This window comes from Stegodyphus dumicola, chromosome 9 (genome assembly GCF_044657685.1).
Source record: "Stegodyphus dumicola isolate Sdum_Otavi_A_Nest chromosome 9, ASM4465768v1".
Taxonomy (NCBI): Eukaryota; Metazoa; Arthropoda; class Arachnida; order Araneae; family Eresidae; genus Stegodyphus; species Stegodyphus dumicola.
Genome location: NC_140776.1, coordinates 31,939,058 through 31,952,913, shown reverse-complemented (window position 1 = coordinate 31,952,913; position 13,856 = coordinate 31,939,058). Strand labels below are relative to the sequence as shown.

The following is a 13,856-nucleotide window of genomic DNA, read 5'->3' as shown; positions in this document are numbered from 1 at the left end:
TGAAATAGATAGACGTTGTGGTGTTTAAATTTTCACACATATCAATCTTTAAAAAAAAAAAAAAAATGATTGTCCATTTTCACTGTACGAAAAAAAAAAAAAAAAAAAAAAAAAAAAAACATTTTTATGTGCAGCGCGCGATACTGTATATCGGAAATTCTAAAGATATACTGTTTTTGAATACTTCGTGATATTGCTGTTGAATTGAATTTTATGTGGTTTCTTTGTGGAGAACATGATATTTAATAAGGTAACACATAAAACGTTAAAAAACGCCCATTTGGGCGTAATGTAAAATTTGAAAGCTTTCAGATCTGTTTTTATTTTTTTCCTTTTATTTATTTTATTTTATTTTATTTTTTCAGACATTTTCAAAGGCTATGTCGCAGAACTAGAAAGAGAAAAAAGAATTTTTCTACAGAATATTATATATGATAAAGGTGTTACAGCATGCCATTATATTTAGGATCATTCAATTAAAACAAACAAAAAGTAAAATAAAATAAAGTATCTTTAAACGTAATAAAAAATCCGAAAGCTTTCGGATTATTTTTAAAATTCTTTTTCTTCTATTTTTAAAAACCTTGCTTACTTTAAAGTATCTTTGAATCAAAAAATTGGTCTGCGACGCTGATCGCTAACTTGTTAACTGTATTATATTTCATTGTCTGACTTAATTCAGTTCATTTCTTAACCTGATGAACATATGAACAGGAATTCTTTTCCAGTCATTTTCCGATTGAGCTCGGTACATAATGAGCATTGATTGGTAGGATCGCCGACGTTCGAAAGACATGGTGTGAGATAAAGCGTAATCGTTTTTCTCGCACTAACGCTTTTGAAATCGGATTTGATTCAAAAGATGGATTGATATGTCGATTCGGTTTGGCGTAACTAACAGCGGTATCACATTTCGACCAACGATTTTCCATTATTAAATATGCATTAGGTAGAAAGAAAACGAGAAAAATAAAAAAAATCATCAGAATTAATTTTTGATTACCTTATGGTAGTGTACTCAGATTTAGCCCTCGCTTTAACACAGCAGAAATGATTTAACGTATTTTAAAATTTATCCATGTTTTAGTTTTGATTGTAAATATATGAATTTCTATCATTTAGTTTCCTTTATGATAAATTTTTAGGAAGATTTTTCTCTTTAATATGTATGTAAATAAAATTAATGAGTATGTATATATATATATATCAAACAAACTCTGTTCTCTCTCTCTCTCTCTCTCTCTCTCTATATATATATATATGCCTATGCATATGTATGAATGCATATTGTTACGTATTTTGTATTTATTTAGTTAGCTATTTTAATGGAATTGTTATCAAAATTGTTTTATATTCTCGTGCAATGCAGCACGAGAGTTATTTGAAAAGAAAGCTTCGCCGGAAAAAGTAAAATACAGGAGCACGCGCATCTAACATTTTAATAAATAGATATCTCGTAATTGTATTTTTTGTTATCCAGAAAATACGAGAAGTAAGCTAGAGGAAAAAATCTCAATTCAATTTTTTACTAAGTTTTGTTGATCATTGTAGCGAATTCCCCGTGAGATCGCATTACCTTTCTCTGTTTTCAATTAAGTTCTGTTGAACGTTTTAGTAGTTTAGAATGGAACTACTGTGAGATATTGCAATATTGTACGAATATCTCTGAAGAGACTTGAACAATTTGTATTTATTCTTGAAATAATAATAAATTTTATTAACTTTTTATCGACTTGTGCATTCAATTAATTATGAACCCGTACGCACCCAACAATATTTAAACTGTAAATCAATATTAAAATTATATATTTTTGAGATGCATTTTTGTATGTGTATGAATTAAAACATTAAAATGATATAATAATTTAAATTGTATAATAATCTGACATTAGTTTTATATGCAATGATGCTTCCAAATTCTCCATTAGGTTTCGTAATAATCTTTCATAAATATATTATTACGAATTTTGCTTATATGAAAATAATTTTAATGAAACTATCGATATATGTGAAATTTTAACATCTTTTTGTATAATGTGACACGCAAAGCTTCAAAGGGAGAAAGCTGAAAAAATGTGATCACAGGGACAAATCTGTGATTGAGGTAAATTTCTATCTAGGTTAAATTGGCGAGATATCGCAAACTTGGCAATGGTTTGGGGTTTGTTGCCAAACTTGGCGATGGTTTGGGGTTTATTGCCAAACTTGGTGGTGATTTGAATTTTTGCTGCTAAACCTGGCGATGGTTTGAACTTTTATTCTCAAACTTGGCGACCATTTGGCGACATTTTCTTCCATTCCATGTGTAACTGTAATGAGTATTATCATTCAATAGATTTTATTGATCCCTTCCGGCCCTCATATGCCTTTCAGCGATTTTGAGAAGTGGAATCTGCTGGACGTTTCTCAGCGGTTGAGGGAAAAGCATAAGTTTTTCAGTTCAGAATCAACTATGGACTCAATAGGGGTTTGGGGATATCTCCGTGTGAGATTTGCTCTTTGTATGACCTTTGCATTGGGGTGTGCTTAATAGTCTTAATAGTTTGTAACTATTGAGTGTACTGTACGAAACTGAAAAGAGCTATGCGAGTGTTTGTGTGGAAAGTTCCAGAACTGTTATGCTTTTCTTTTGGTAAAAATTAATTTTATATACCTATGGACTGAGTACGGAGTATTGAGATTCATATTTCAGTGTGAGATTCGCTCTTTAGATGAGATTTGTATTGGGCTGTGTTTAACATTCTTAGTAGTTTAAAGTGTGTACTCATTGTACCGTACGAAATCGAGAAGAGTATTTTAGTACAAAATTCTAGAACTGTAAAATGTTTCTTTTGGCAAAAATAAACTTTATAAATCTATCACCTGTTCTGTGTGCATCCAATCCATTTCAGCCCGGTTATAACTTTGAATAGTAACTAGCCTAATATAAATTTCCATTTCAAAACCAGTATGCTTAACGAGTATTACACAACTCTGATATGTCCAAAATGGGTCTTGCTTATGATACTGCAAGGTTAAGGAGCATGTTTTACATACAGTAAATACGAAACATAGTTGAAACAATAGTTTATCATATATAGTGCTGTACATTATCTTGCGAAACAACTATGGATAAAAAATATTACAGCTATATTGTTTCTGTGCCACGGTACTAGCTTAAACCACACACGTTTTCCACTAATAAAATAATTTGCTACATGGTCACTGTCTTTAGCAATTAACAAAATAAGAAAGTGTTGGTATTCCCAGAAATCATTGCTCCACCAACGGTCGAGTAGTAAAGTCGCTGACTATTGGTAGTTTGATCCGACGTTCGAATCCCACTGAAGGGTCTGGGTACACGCGCGTTTTCGTGGATTTCCCTATGTGTAACATGCATAAGAGCCAGTTTTCCTTAGAAAGTCCTCTATGAAAGCATCGTTCCACTTAGTCAAAGCAATCGAAAGCAGATAGCCCTTGAGTGCTTTGGGCATAATTAAATAAGCCAAATCAAACCAAAAAAGAAATCTTTGTTCTGAAGTAGTGAAATTATGACAGAACATTAAACAGACAGAATATATTTAGAATGCAAACTAACTAAACAACAGATAGAGAAATTATATGTTAGTAAAATTAACAAAAGCAAATACCTTTTTCCCAAGAAAAATGAGTCAGTGGATATCCAGCAACTGGACACACAAAAACTGCTGTCTGCCCTACTAAGGCTGTTTTGTTTTGAGGCGGTCGCGCTACCGGGGAAGAAGGAACATTCAGTCTTGCTTGATGAGAAGCTCTTCCGAAATCGCTATCAGCATGACAAGCATAGTCCTTGCCATCACCCACTTCTACAGAACTTATGTTAAGAAAACTGTGCACTACACTTCCATCCTGCGTAACAAAATCTCCAAGTCTCAGACGAGGAGAAGAGGGAATACTCTCACTGTCTGCTGTCCATGTAATTTTAGGAAGTGGATGTCCTTTTGCAATGCATCGAAATGAAACAGGATGGCCAGGATTTACTGTTTGTTCTTCAAAGCGGGATGTAATCACTGGTGGATCGGCTGAAAAGAAGAAAAAGAATAATATATTAGAAGTGCACCCAGATCAGAAAGTTGTTAATGATCCAGTCTGCCATACCGAAGGGCCAAATTACGAACCTCGGAGAAAGCAGGGATGTAAATTGTACTTCACAGAAGGCAACGACGGCGGACCTATTAAGTGATTTCTTAATAAAGTGACTACCTCTTCCGGCCTTAGTAGTGGCCAATTGCTTATAATAGCTAGTGTCCGCCATAGGAAAATATATAGAGAGAGGAAAAAAGTAAGAAATTCGGATCCAGTTTTATAGAAAGACCCAAAAGTGAAATTCAATACCAATACATTTCAAAATATCCTATAAATATCAAAATAAAGAAATGTGAAACAAAAACCGAAAAATTATAATAACTTGAAAAAATATACCCAGACCAGAAAATAACATTAAAGAAGAGTAATTTCATCGAATAAAAAATGATATAACGTTATGTAGAGGAAAATACATCAGTCTCAATTACAACGCCTCGGGAGGACTTCGAAATTTTCAGATGAACTCTTATAATTTAATACTTTAGTATAGTTCATCGTCTAATTTTGGATTCATAAGCTCAGTGGTTTCCAAGTGGACGGGTGATAGTAATTGAGTCTGATATATCCTCCTCTTCTTGATAATGTTATATCATATTTTGAATTTTTTCTGGTTTTGGTAAATTTTTTCAGGTTTTAAAATTTTATGGTTTTAGTTTCACATTTCTTTAATTCTTATTTTGCATATTTATAGAATATTTTGATATTTATTAGTATTGAATTTCGCTTCTTTTGGGTCTTTGTGTAAAATTGGTTCTAAGTTTCTGACTTTTTCGCTATACTGATAAATTTTCAGCAACATATTGCGTGGAAATATTTGGAATAATTACGTTTTTAAGTAACAATAATTGTGATACTATATATATACATTAGAATTTACGGTTCTCAATTTGTTGCTGAAATTTAAGCAAAAACAAAGCATTAAAGGATATAGAACAGTCTTAAACCGAGGAATTAAGTTGCATTACTATGCAGAAAATGCTATAATATAATTTAACATAAATACCTCTGCAGAATTTTTTAAAATTAATTATCAGCTCAGTACATTAATGCAATAGGGGTACATTAACAGCACACTTCAGGGTAAATAACAACAATCTGACGAATGGCCTTTAATGCATAATAAAACACTGAGACACTTTAGTTAATATCATGTGAAAATAAATATGACGAAAGTAAGGACTGAGGATAGACTAATACTCAAAATATGTTGATATACAATTTTGAATGAAATATTCGTTTGCTGAAGTCGTTATACTGAAAAAGTTATTCGTACCTGAATCCCTTTTATATGGTAATTGGTACATAAATCCTGAAATTTATATTTTTCATGTTGCTATTCTTATGTGACCGTGAATTTATATATCAAATATATTTACTATGCTTTGAATATAATTTATCCTTGATGAAAAAAAATACTATTTCATATAAAAGTTTATTTTATTCATTTATGTTACTTAAGAAAGTTGTTATTATTAATTTGCTTTTAAATTGCCTGGGTTACTACTCAACAAACTCTCTTCTCTCTCTACCTGGTGCTGCACATAAAAACTCTCCTAATAATATACCTTAACTTTTTAGATGGCTGGTGATCGCAAAACCTTCAGTTAGATTTAAAATACATCAACAAAGTAAAATAAAAGTTTATCAGATCAACGCCTCATACTCTTTAAGTCAATAATGAAAGGATAATATCCTCACGGGTAATTTAATAAAATCAGATTATTTATCAAAGAAAAATGTGAAAATGCATTTTCCTAACAAAATCATCAACATACTATCTCTCTTTAAAATAAAACTATATCAGCTCTTTTTCCTGAAAACACATAAATTTCAATAGAACTCTAGAGGTAGCCACAAAGATCTTACATTTAAATATAACACAGAAAACCTAAAAACACCAGGGAAAGATAAATCTCACAAGTAATAAGGCAATCACCAGTTCCGATAAATTACTTAATTTAATCCTATAGTTACAACACACTTAAAATTAAATTTTCCTATTACCCGCTAAGTTACTCAGGTTCGAAATGAAAAGAAACAGCCATGTTTTCCGTAAGGATAACATGGGTGAGCTACAGTAGACCACCAGAAAAAACTCAAAATAAAATATACAAAAATAAATCAATAAAAAAATTTATTAAATACTCCACAAAAATTTAAATTTTAAATAGCTAGCCAGACTACCCCTACAAAATATTAAATAAAAATTTCTCATAATTTTCCCTTTGACATTCGAAACAACGATAAATATTATACCCAAATTATTTATTATATACTCTGCAATATTCGCATAATTAACACTGGACAAAATTCATGTAGTTTCAAACAATTTCTCATTTTTAATAATTTTAAAATCCTACCAAAATCATAATTAAACCAACTTACAATTCTTGCCTTCTTTAAAATAGTTACTCAATGCACAATAATTTAGTGAAAATTTCTTTTAAGAAACACTTATTTTCCCTTAATTTAATTAAGTTATATTTCATATCAATTAAATATTTTTCGTAAAAAACTCTCTTTCTCAAATTAATAAATAAATAACTAGCAGCAAACAAAACGAGAGAGTATATATATATATATATATATATATATATATATATATAATGTTGTATGAACTTAAATCGTGATGATTTAACTCCGGTCCCCGTTAAAACATTATTAACATTTTGCTTTCAAATTACTTCAAAACATCTTTCAAAATATAACTTACCAGTATGGATGCACACTTTTAAAATAATTCTACTTTAATTAAACTTAGGAGATAATATAATCAATTAATCAATACTGTTTAGGAAATAATTTATATATATATATATATGTATATAATTATAAGTAAGGTTGTAAGAAAAAACGAAAAAAGACCAATTTTGGTCAAAATTTTGCGCATTGTGCTGCAAAATTAAAGGATAGAGTATAGAAAAATTTTGAAAAATAACAAAAAAATGCGTTGCGCAAAATTTTGGAACTTAGGAGATAAATTTTAGTACGCACGCCAAAAAGTTACCAAAAACTGTGGCTCAGTGAAAACTCCAACATAAGCACATTTGGTTGGTATGAAATGTGTGAAAGAGGAGAAAAAAAATTGCTAAACAAATTAGGTAATTTTTAACACCGTAAAAAACAAATTAATTGAAAGAGGTAAAATAAAGATAGTAGGTTATATGCTAAACGAAAAAAGTAGATTATAGAACATAGTAAAATACTTATCAATTGATCAAGGTAAAATATAAAAATTATGTTAAAATTAAGAAGCGGTAAATGGTTAATTAGCCCAATTCGAAGTTCATTTTGGCTTTTCAAGGGACATTTTTTAAAATGAATTTCGAACCAAGCTAATTCCATTACGCGTTTCGCCGAAACAGACAATTGAAACTTTGCGCGACAAATTTTTAATGAATTAAATAAACTATGTCAATAAAAAACTTTAAATTATCTTTTCCAATTTCCCGACGGTCCGCATATATTGAAACATTAGTGTGTAAAAAATGGAAAAGCAATTCCGATGTACAGAAAAAATATATAAATAAATAACGGTATGCTATTAGTCAAATTGTACAAGAACTTATGGGTTGAACCTGTGAGCTTAAAGAATTTAAACTTTTTAAAGGAACCGTAAATTATATTTAAATCAAAAAGGAAAAAATAATAAATAAGACGACAAGCAGCATGGGTCTTGCCAAGACCTAGGAAAACTTTTAGAGAAAAAATTATCAAAAATCAGACCAGGAACAAAGCTGTCTTCTCTGGTGACGAGGAAACTGGAAAAGGGCTTGCAATCCCCTAGCGCTTCCATTGCCCTCCAACTTGTCGGATGACGTAGAAATGGGGAAAACAATGTCACTGGGCAATAGCCAATGCCAAGTGACTGTCCATTGGCGGCAACCTGACTCATAGCAAATGGGGGTGAAAGGCGTTGAAAAATGTGGAAAAAGTTCAAAATGGCGTCTTCTCATAGTAGTTTGAGGGAAATGGACTAGGTAAAAGTGAAAATGGCTAATTCAGCAAAAAAATACCTAAAATGGCCTCTAAAGTAACAGAAATAATGAAAAAAATAGTAATTTGTTAATTAAAGTCGTAATTCTTCAAGCTAGATAGCTTTCAAGCTGCCAGAAACAAAAATCGCCCGTAAGTTAATAACAGAATAGAACTGGCCATCAAAATATTTTGAAAAACTATTTAAAAATAGTATTAAAAGTATTGTGCCAAATTTTAAGAGGAAAAAAGACGTTGTGACAAGAATTATCTGTACATTTATACATTAGATCTTCAGAATCTGCCATCCACTTTATACCGTCCCATTGGGCTTTAAGTATAAAATTTCATTATCTAACTCGAAAAATTGGCAAGGCTAATGCCAGCTTTTTTTAAAGTATTTTTAATTATTTTTTGAGGAATGAGGTTATTTTTCAAAATTTTCACGTATTACTTCTTCTTGAAGGTGTTTTGCTGCATTGCAGATTCTTTTAATTCTAAGCAGCTGTGAGTAGATTGTGTTGAGGATGACTCTTTTAGAAATATTGGGATTCCAGTTGGCTAATTTAAATGTTGAAAAGTTGAACTCTCTTCTTTTGTCATACACTTTTAAAAAATTGTAATTTATAATATGCAAATCAAAGTAGACTATATTATGCTGCACGGTATTTGTAGTATTAAGTTTTAGGCATGAAGGGTAGATATTAGCATTTTCTATCTTGTTGAAGTTCTTGAAGGCTATAACATTATTATATATGTATATATATATTATATATGTGTATATATATATATATACTCAAGGAAGCCGAATACATATCAGTCTCTGGGAGCTCGGGGAGCTGGAGGACAGTTTCTTTAATGCATCAAAAACTTTATTCGGTCGAAATCTTCTCAAACCCATAATCTAAAGTCTGCTCAAAGCACTCACGACTCTATACTTCATCGCTGTCTAAAAGAAAGTCTGATGACTCCCTCCAGCAAATCTACTTCTTGCACCATCAGTTTGTAGAAAGCGATTATCAAGTAGTCAGCCACGCTGATTCTGTACAAGCGGAAGTCCAGAGGGTTTGATGAAAGTTTACGCAATTATTTCAGGGGCTGGGAATTACCCTTTTGAAGAAAAGAAAAGAGCTCATCTTTTCCAATAGAGGATCACTGATACTTTCCAACAGTTCCCATGTGAGTTTTCAACTCTGATACTCTTTAGTTATTCTTAGGCGACGATTCAAGCGTGGCCGGAACGACTGTGCCGAAACACGGCAAACCAACTTCAGGGTCTCCGGAAAACAGTAAACCGCTGTCGGCCCCATAGACAGCCCGGCTGTTACGCTCAATTCTCTCTTCAATTTGTAAATTTTCAAAGGTGAAAAACTGCTAAAGATCTGCTACTGCCTCTCGTGCAACCACTTTTAAAACCTCGGTGACGCTCAAAATACTCACCGCCTCAATATTTACTATTGGCTCGAAATATCAATAAAATTGAATCTACCCAATCATACACAAAACTGGAAACCCTCTCTGACGAACTAGAATATAAGGAATGATTAACCTCCAAAATTCGAAGAAAAATCTAAAGTAATCTCTTTTAAACTGACATACCTCTTTTCCGGCGCAAACAATATGCAAATGTTTTCAACCCATAATTCTCTCAAGTAGCTTCGCCCGTTAGAGCTATTCGCCTCCGAGCTAGCAAAACACGCGGAAGGATAAAAGAAGAAAAAGGCAGCTGGCCGCCGTCCTCCCCAAACTGGTCGTTCCGTGAGAAACGAAGTGTCACCCGCCTTTAGCTGTACAAGACATTCGGCTGGCTAAATAAGAGCTTTACCGTAATCAAACGAAAAATGATTAAAAAAAATATCATATATTAAAAGAATTAAATCTCAAATATGAATATTAAAATTTCACTATTCTTCACCGTAAATTAATAGAATCACTAAGCACTGTAAATAATACATAGCAATTTTACACAGCATTTGTTTGATCCGGCTTCAGAATCCGTTCTTCAGAATAGCACGATAAATGTATTTCCTATCAGCTACCTGTGAAAAAGCTTAACACTTTATATTTTATTATCTTAAAAGGCTTATAGACTAGCAAAAATTATTATTCAACAGAAAGTTCAAATTGGTAATTATAAAAAAATACAGAATTTGTCCCGAAAGTAGTAGCACTGAATTTTTTAAAAAAATTATTCAAAATTTTGGTACATCGATTTAAAAGGTTTCAAAGAATGCCCTTTCTGCTTGAACTTACAGTTTCCAGCGACTTTTGGACCGAGACATGGTGTCGTCCTTTTCAGTCGGGAGGGGGGGGGAAGAGGAAGAAATCTGAAGAAGCGACATCTGGGCTGTTGACGACTGGGGAACCTGTGTGATGCATGATTAGCCAAAGATTTTTTTTTTTTTTTATTACGGTTTTAAAATTATATCATTTAGGTGGCCTCCGTTCTGGTCAATGCATTGAGATAGTTGAGTTTTGAAGTTTCATTCCACTTTTACTAGCATATCAACGGGTATGTTGTCGATAGCAGCTTTAATATTGTTCTTCAGTTGAGCCAGGGTCTTTCGACGTTAGTGATTTCAGATAGCCCCACAAAAAGAAATCACACGGGGCTAAATCAGGCGAGCGCGCTGGCCGCTGAGAATGGCCTTGCAAGGAGATAAGGCATCCAGGGAAATGTTTTCCAAAAATCATGGTCCAATGATGCCTATTCTGGACAACGCACACCAAACAGTCACACGTTCTGTATGGAGGAGCTGATCATGAAATTTTCAGGGAATTCGCGCCACTCCATTATCGCATGTTTTGCTTAATGCATGCTGCAACCGGAAAGATGAAAGTATGTCTCATCGCTAAAGAACACAAGGGCATCATGAGGAGTATTGTCAAGAACGGCTGTGTATGTATTTTTTTTCGTGAAAGAAAATCGCATGGATATTTTTGCACCACTGCCAATTTATATGGATGAAAAGTTAGTACGTTGAAAAGTACGACTCCACGCAGAATGCGCGCTTCTCTCTCGTCCACTGCATGATATGTACTAAACCTACATGACATAAAACTTTAGATACCGCTCTTTTCAATGAGCGTCAACCCACCCTGTAAGCAGAACAGAATTTATTTCTAAAAAAATGCTATTTGAAAAATTTTATAAGTTACTGTAGGAGTAGGCTTTATATTTCCCTCTTTGTGGAAGCAATATATTTTCTAATATTTGAACTGTTCTTCTCATTTGCAATGTTTACTGACCTATATTGACTATTTAAATTTTCAGTTTGAATAATTAACTGTTGACAAATTCTGCATTTATATTTTACTATTTCCCACTTATTCAATTAATAATTTCTGCTTTATAGATTCACTGGTTAAGTTCCACTGTTTCTCTTCCCCTTTCTATTTTCCTTTTATTAACCCACTTATTGAAAACATTAACTTCTTTGAATGTACATCTCTGTAAACATCCATTTCAGTTTGCTAAATGATTACTGAAACCTCCATATAATCATATCGAGTACTTGACGAGTATAAGCTACATGACCAATGCCCTCATGATCAGAATGACAATGCCATTCACTTGTATTCTAATAGCATTGAATCCTTTAAACGTCATTCACTAATAATATGCAGGAGGGAAGCTGGTATTACGGAATCAATAATCCAAGTTCTGTTTTAATAAATAACAACTGAGTTCAGGTAATTGTTGCAAAGCTGTAATCTCTCAGACGACTGTGTGTGCGGTTCTATTGTAGTAGCTAATCTATGCATGCTTGCCTGAATCCGTGATGCTTAACGCTTGTATGTATGACCCTGAATAGAAGCATCTGTCACTGTCGGAAAGTGCTAATTGGAGAGTTAGTTGAAATCCAGTTTGGCCATTCTGTGGTAAAGGAGAAGCAGAAATGTAATGTTGCCCATGAGTTTATTTCCTTTTAGGCTTTAAATTGTTAAATCTTGATTTAAAATGCACGAAGAGATTAAGCCAAGAAATCCAGTTATTTAATTACTTGTAATTCATGTATAATTTATTGTAATTCATGTATATAATAACGATAATTAAAAATTAAATTATCGCATAATTATTATAAGTAAAAGCAAAATTAGAAAACTTTGAAATACTATTTTGACAGACACTTAATTGTCAATGGACATCATTTATGATTGCCATAAGCAGCAAAATTGTATTCATTATTACAATTAAAACTATTACAAAAAAAAAAAACTTTTGTTCTTAAGTTTTGTTAAATCTATAAAAGTAGGCCAAGATCTGGTTAACAAACTCCTACTCATCAACACTGGAGTGAATAAAATATCTGAATACTGTGAATTTTAACCTCATGTTCATGTGCCAACAAATAGGCCAGTTGCGCAAAATTTTCTTGACTGGCCCTATTTGCAACGAGAATAAAAGCCTATTTCCCTTAGAAGATCTTTCAGCAAGCCATTTCTTATCATACAAAGAAATTGCTTTCTTGTGTTTTCTCTGCATTAATCAATTAACCTAACTCTTTCAAAAAATACGCGCCAATCAACGACCGTGTGGTAAAACTACTATAGTTGGACCTGTGTTTAGATGTTGCAGAAGGACTGGTTGATTGCATGGTTCTACTCATATGACATGAGGCCCAACAGCGGCCGTGCGGTAAAGCCGCTTAACACTGGTAATTCTGTCCAAAGTTCAAATCTTGCAAAAGGGCTGGCGTTTCTGGGTTTTCCTCAGGTATAACGTGTATACAAGCGAGGTTCCCTTAGAAAGTCCTCCAAGAAGGCATCTCTCCCTCAGGCAGAAAGCCCTCGAGTTCTTTGCCATAATCAAATAAACCAATTATATGACATAAATATAAGCCAGTTTCCATTAGTAAATCCTCACCGGAGGCATCTTTCCCCTTAGGTAGATAACCGATTTTTAAAGTGCTCCTGTGATATGCTATAAGCTAAATAATTCAATCCAAGATCTACCGGAGCTGCATGAAGCCTCGAATGATATAGAATGCAAAGTTATACAACGTGATACTGAAGTGACATACTTAAATGCATTAAATTATATTTCATAAATCACGAGCCCTAAGACACTGTTTGATTAAATAAAGGAATTGCTTCTTTTTTTCTATTGTGTACGTAAATATAACGTATTCTGACATTTTAGCTTAAACTTTAATAAAGTAAAAAGGAGCCAAAATATATTGTGCCCCATATTGTATTGTAGAACATAATTTCTTTACTTTTAAGCACTCTAAAAATCGGTTTGAATTTCGCTTAAGCATTTAGACCCGAGTTTGATAATTGCAATGTGAAGATAGTATTGGTATGTTCAAGTCGTTGAATTTTCCCAAGTTATAGTCCTCACCACTTTGCAAATATTTTTCATATTATTCCTTAGTTCATTTCCTTAGTTTTCAATACAGCTAAACGATGGTGTAGACAATCAGAGAATTTTAAAATATAAAAATACAAGATTACCTTGAAAGCAATTAAATGATAATGTGAAGATTTACCAGTATGTATATTGTATTTGTATCCATGTTTCCCAAGACAAAAATGCTTATATGAATAAGTTATTCTTTAAACTTAACTGCCTTAAAATATTATTGTACTGAAACACTTTTGACAGCTGGCAACAAGAAACAGATAGTACTTTTTAAAAATTTATTAACTTAACCAAAGTATTTGTCTTAAAATTACTTGCAAAAGACAGCAGGTGGTTTTAAATTAAACCTACTGTATGTTTATCTTTGCTGTAAGAGAGGTGAAAAACTATCCTTAATGAAAGTCAAGAGTTT

The 13,856-nt window shown here is 32.5% G+C and overlaps 1 protein-coding gene across 1 annotated transcript in view; it reads right to left on the bottom strand.

Moving 5' to 3' along the window:
• LOC118181428 (cell adhesion molecule Dscam1-like) overlaps nucleotides 1–13,856 on the bottom strand; it is a 666,362-nt gene that overhangs the window by 228,676 nt on the left and 423,830 nt on the right. The window contains exon 7 of the mRNA XM_085823330.1: nucleotides 3,630–4,040. Within this exon, the coding sequence (XP_085679456.1) occupies nucleotides 3,630–4,040 (411 nt within the window). The remainder of the gene's footprint in view (nucleotides 1–3,629; nucleotides 4,041–13,856) is intronic.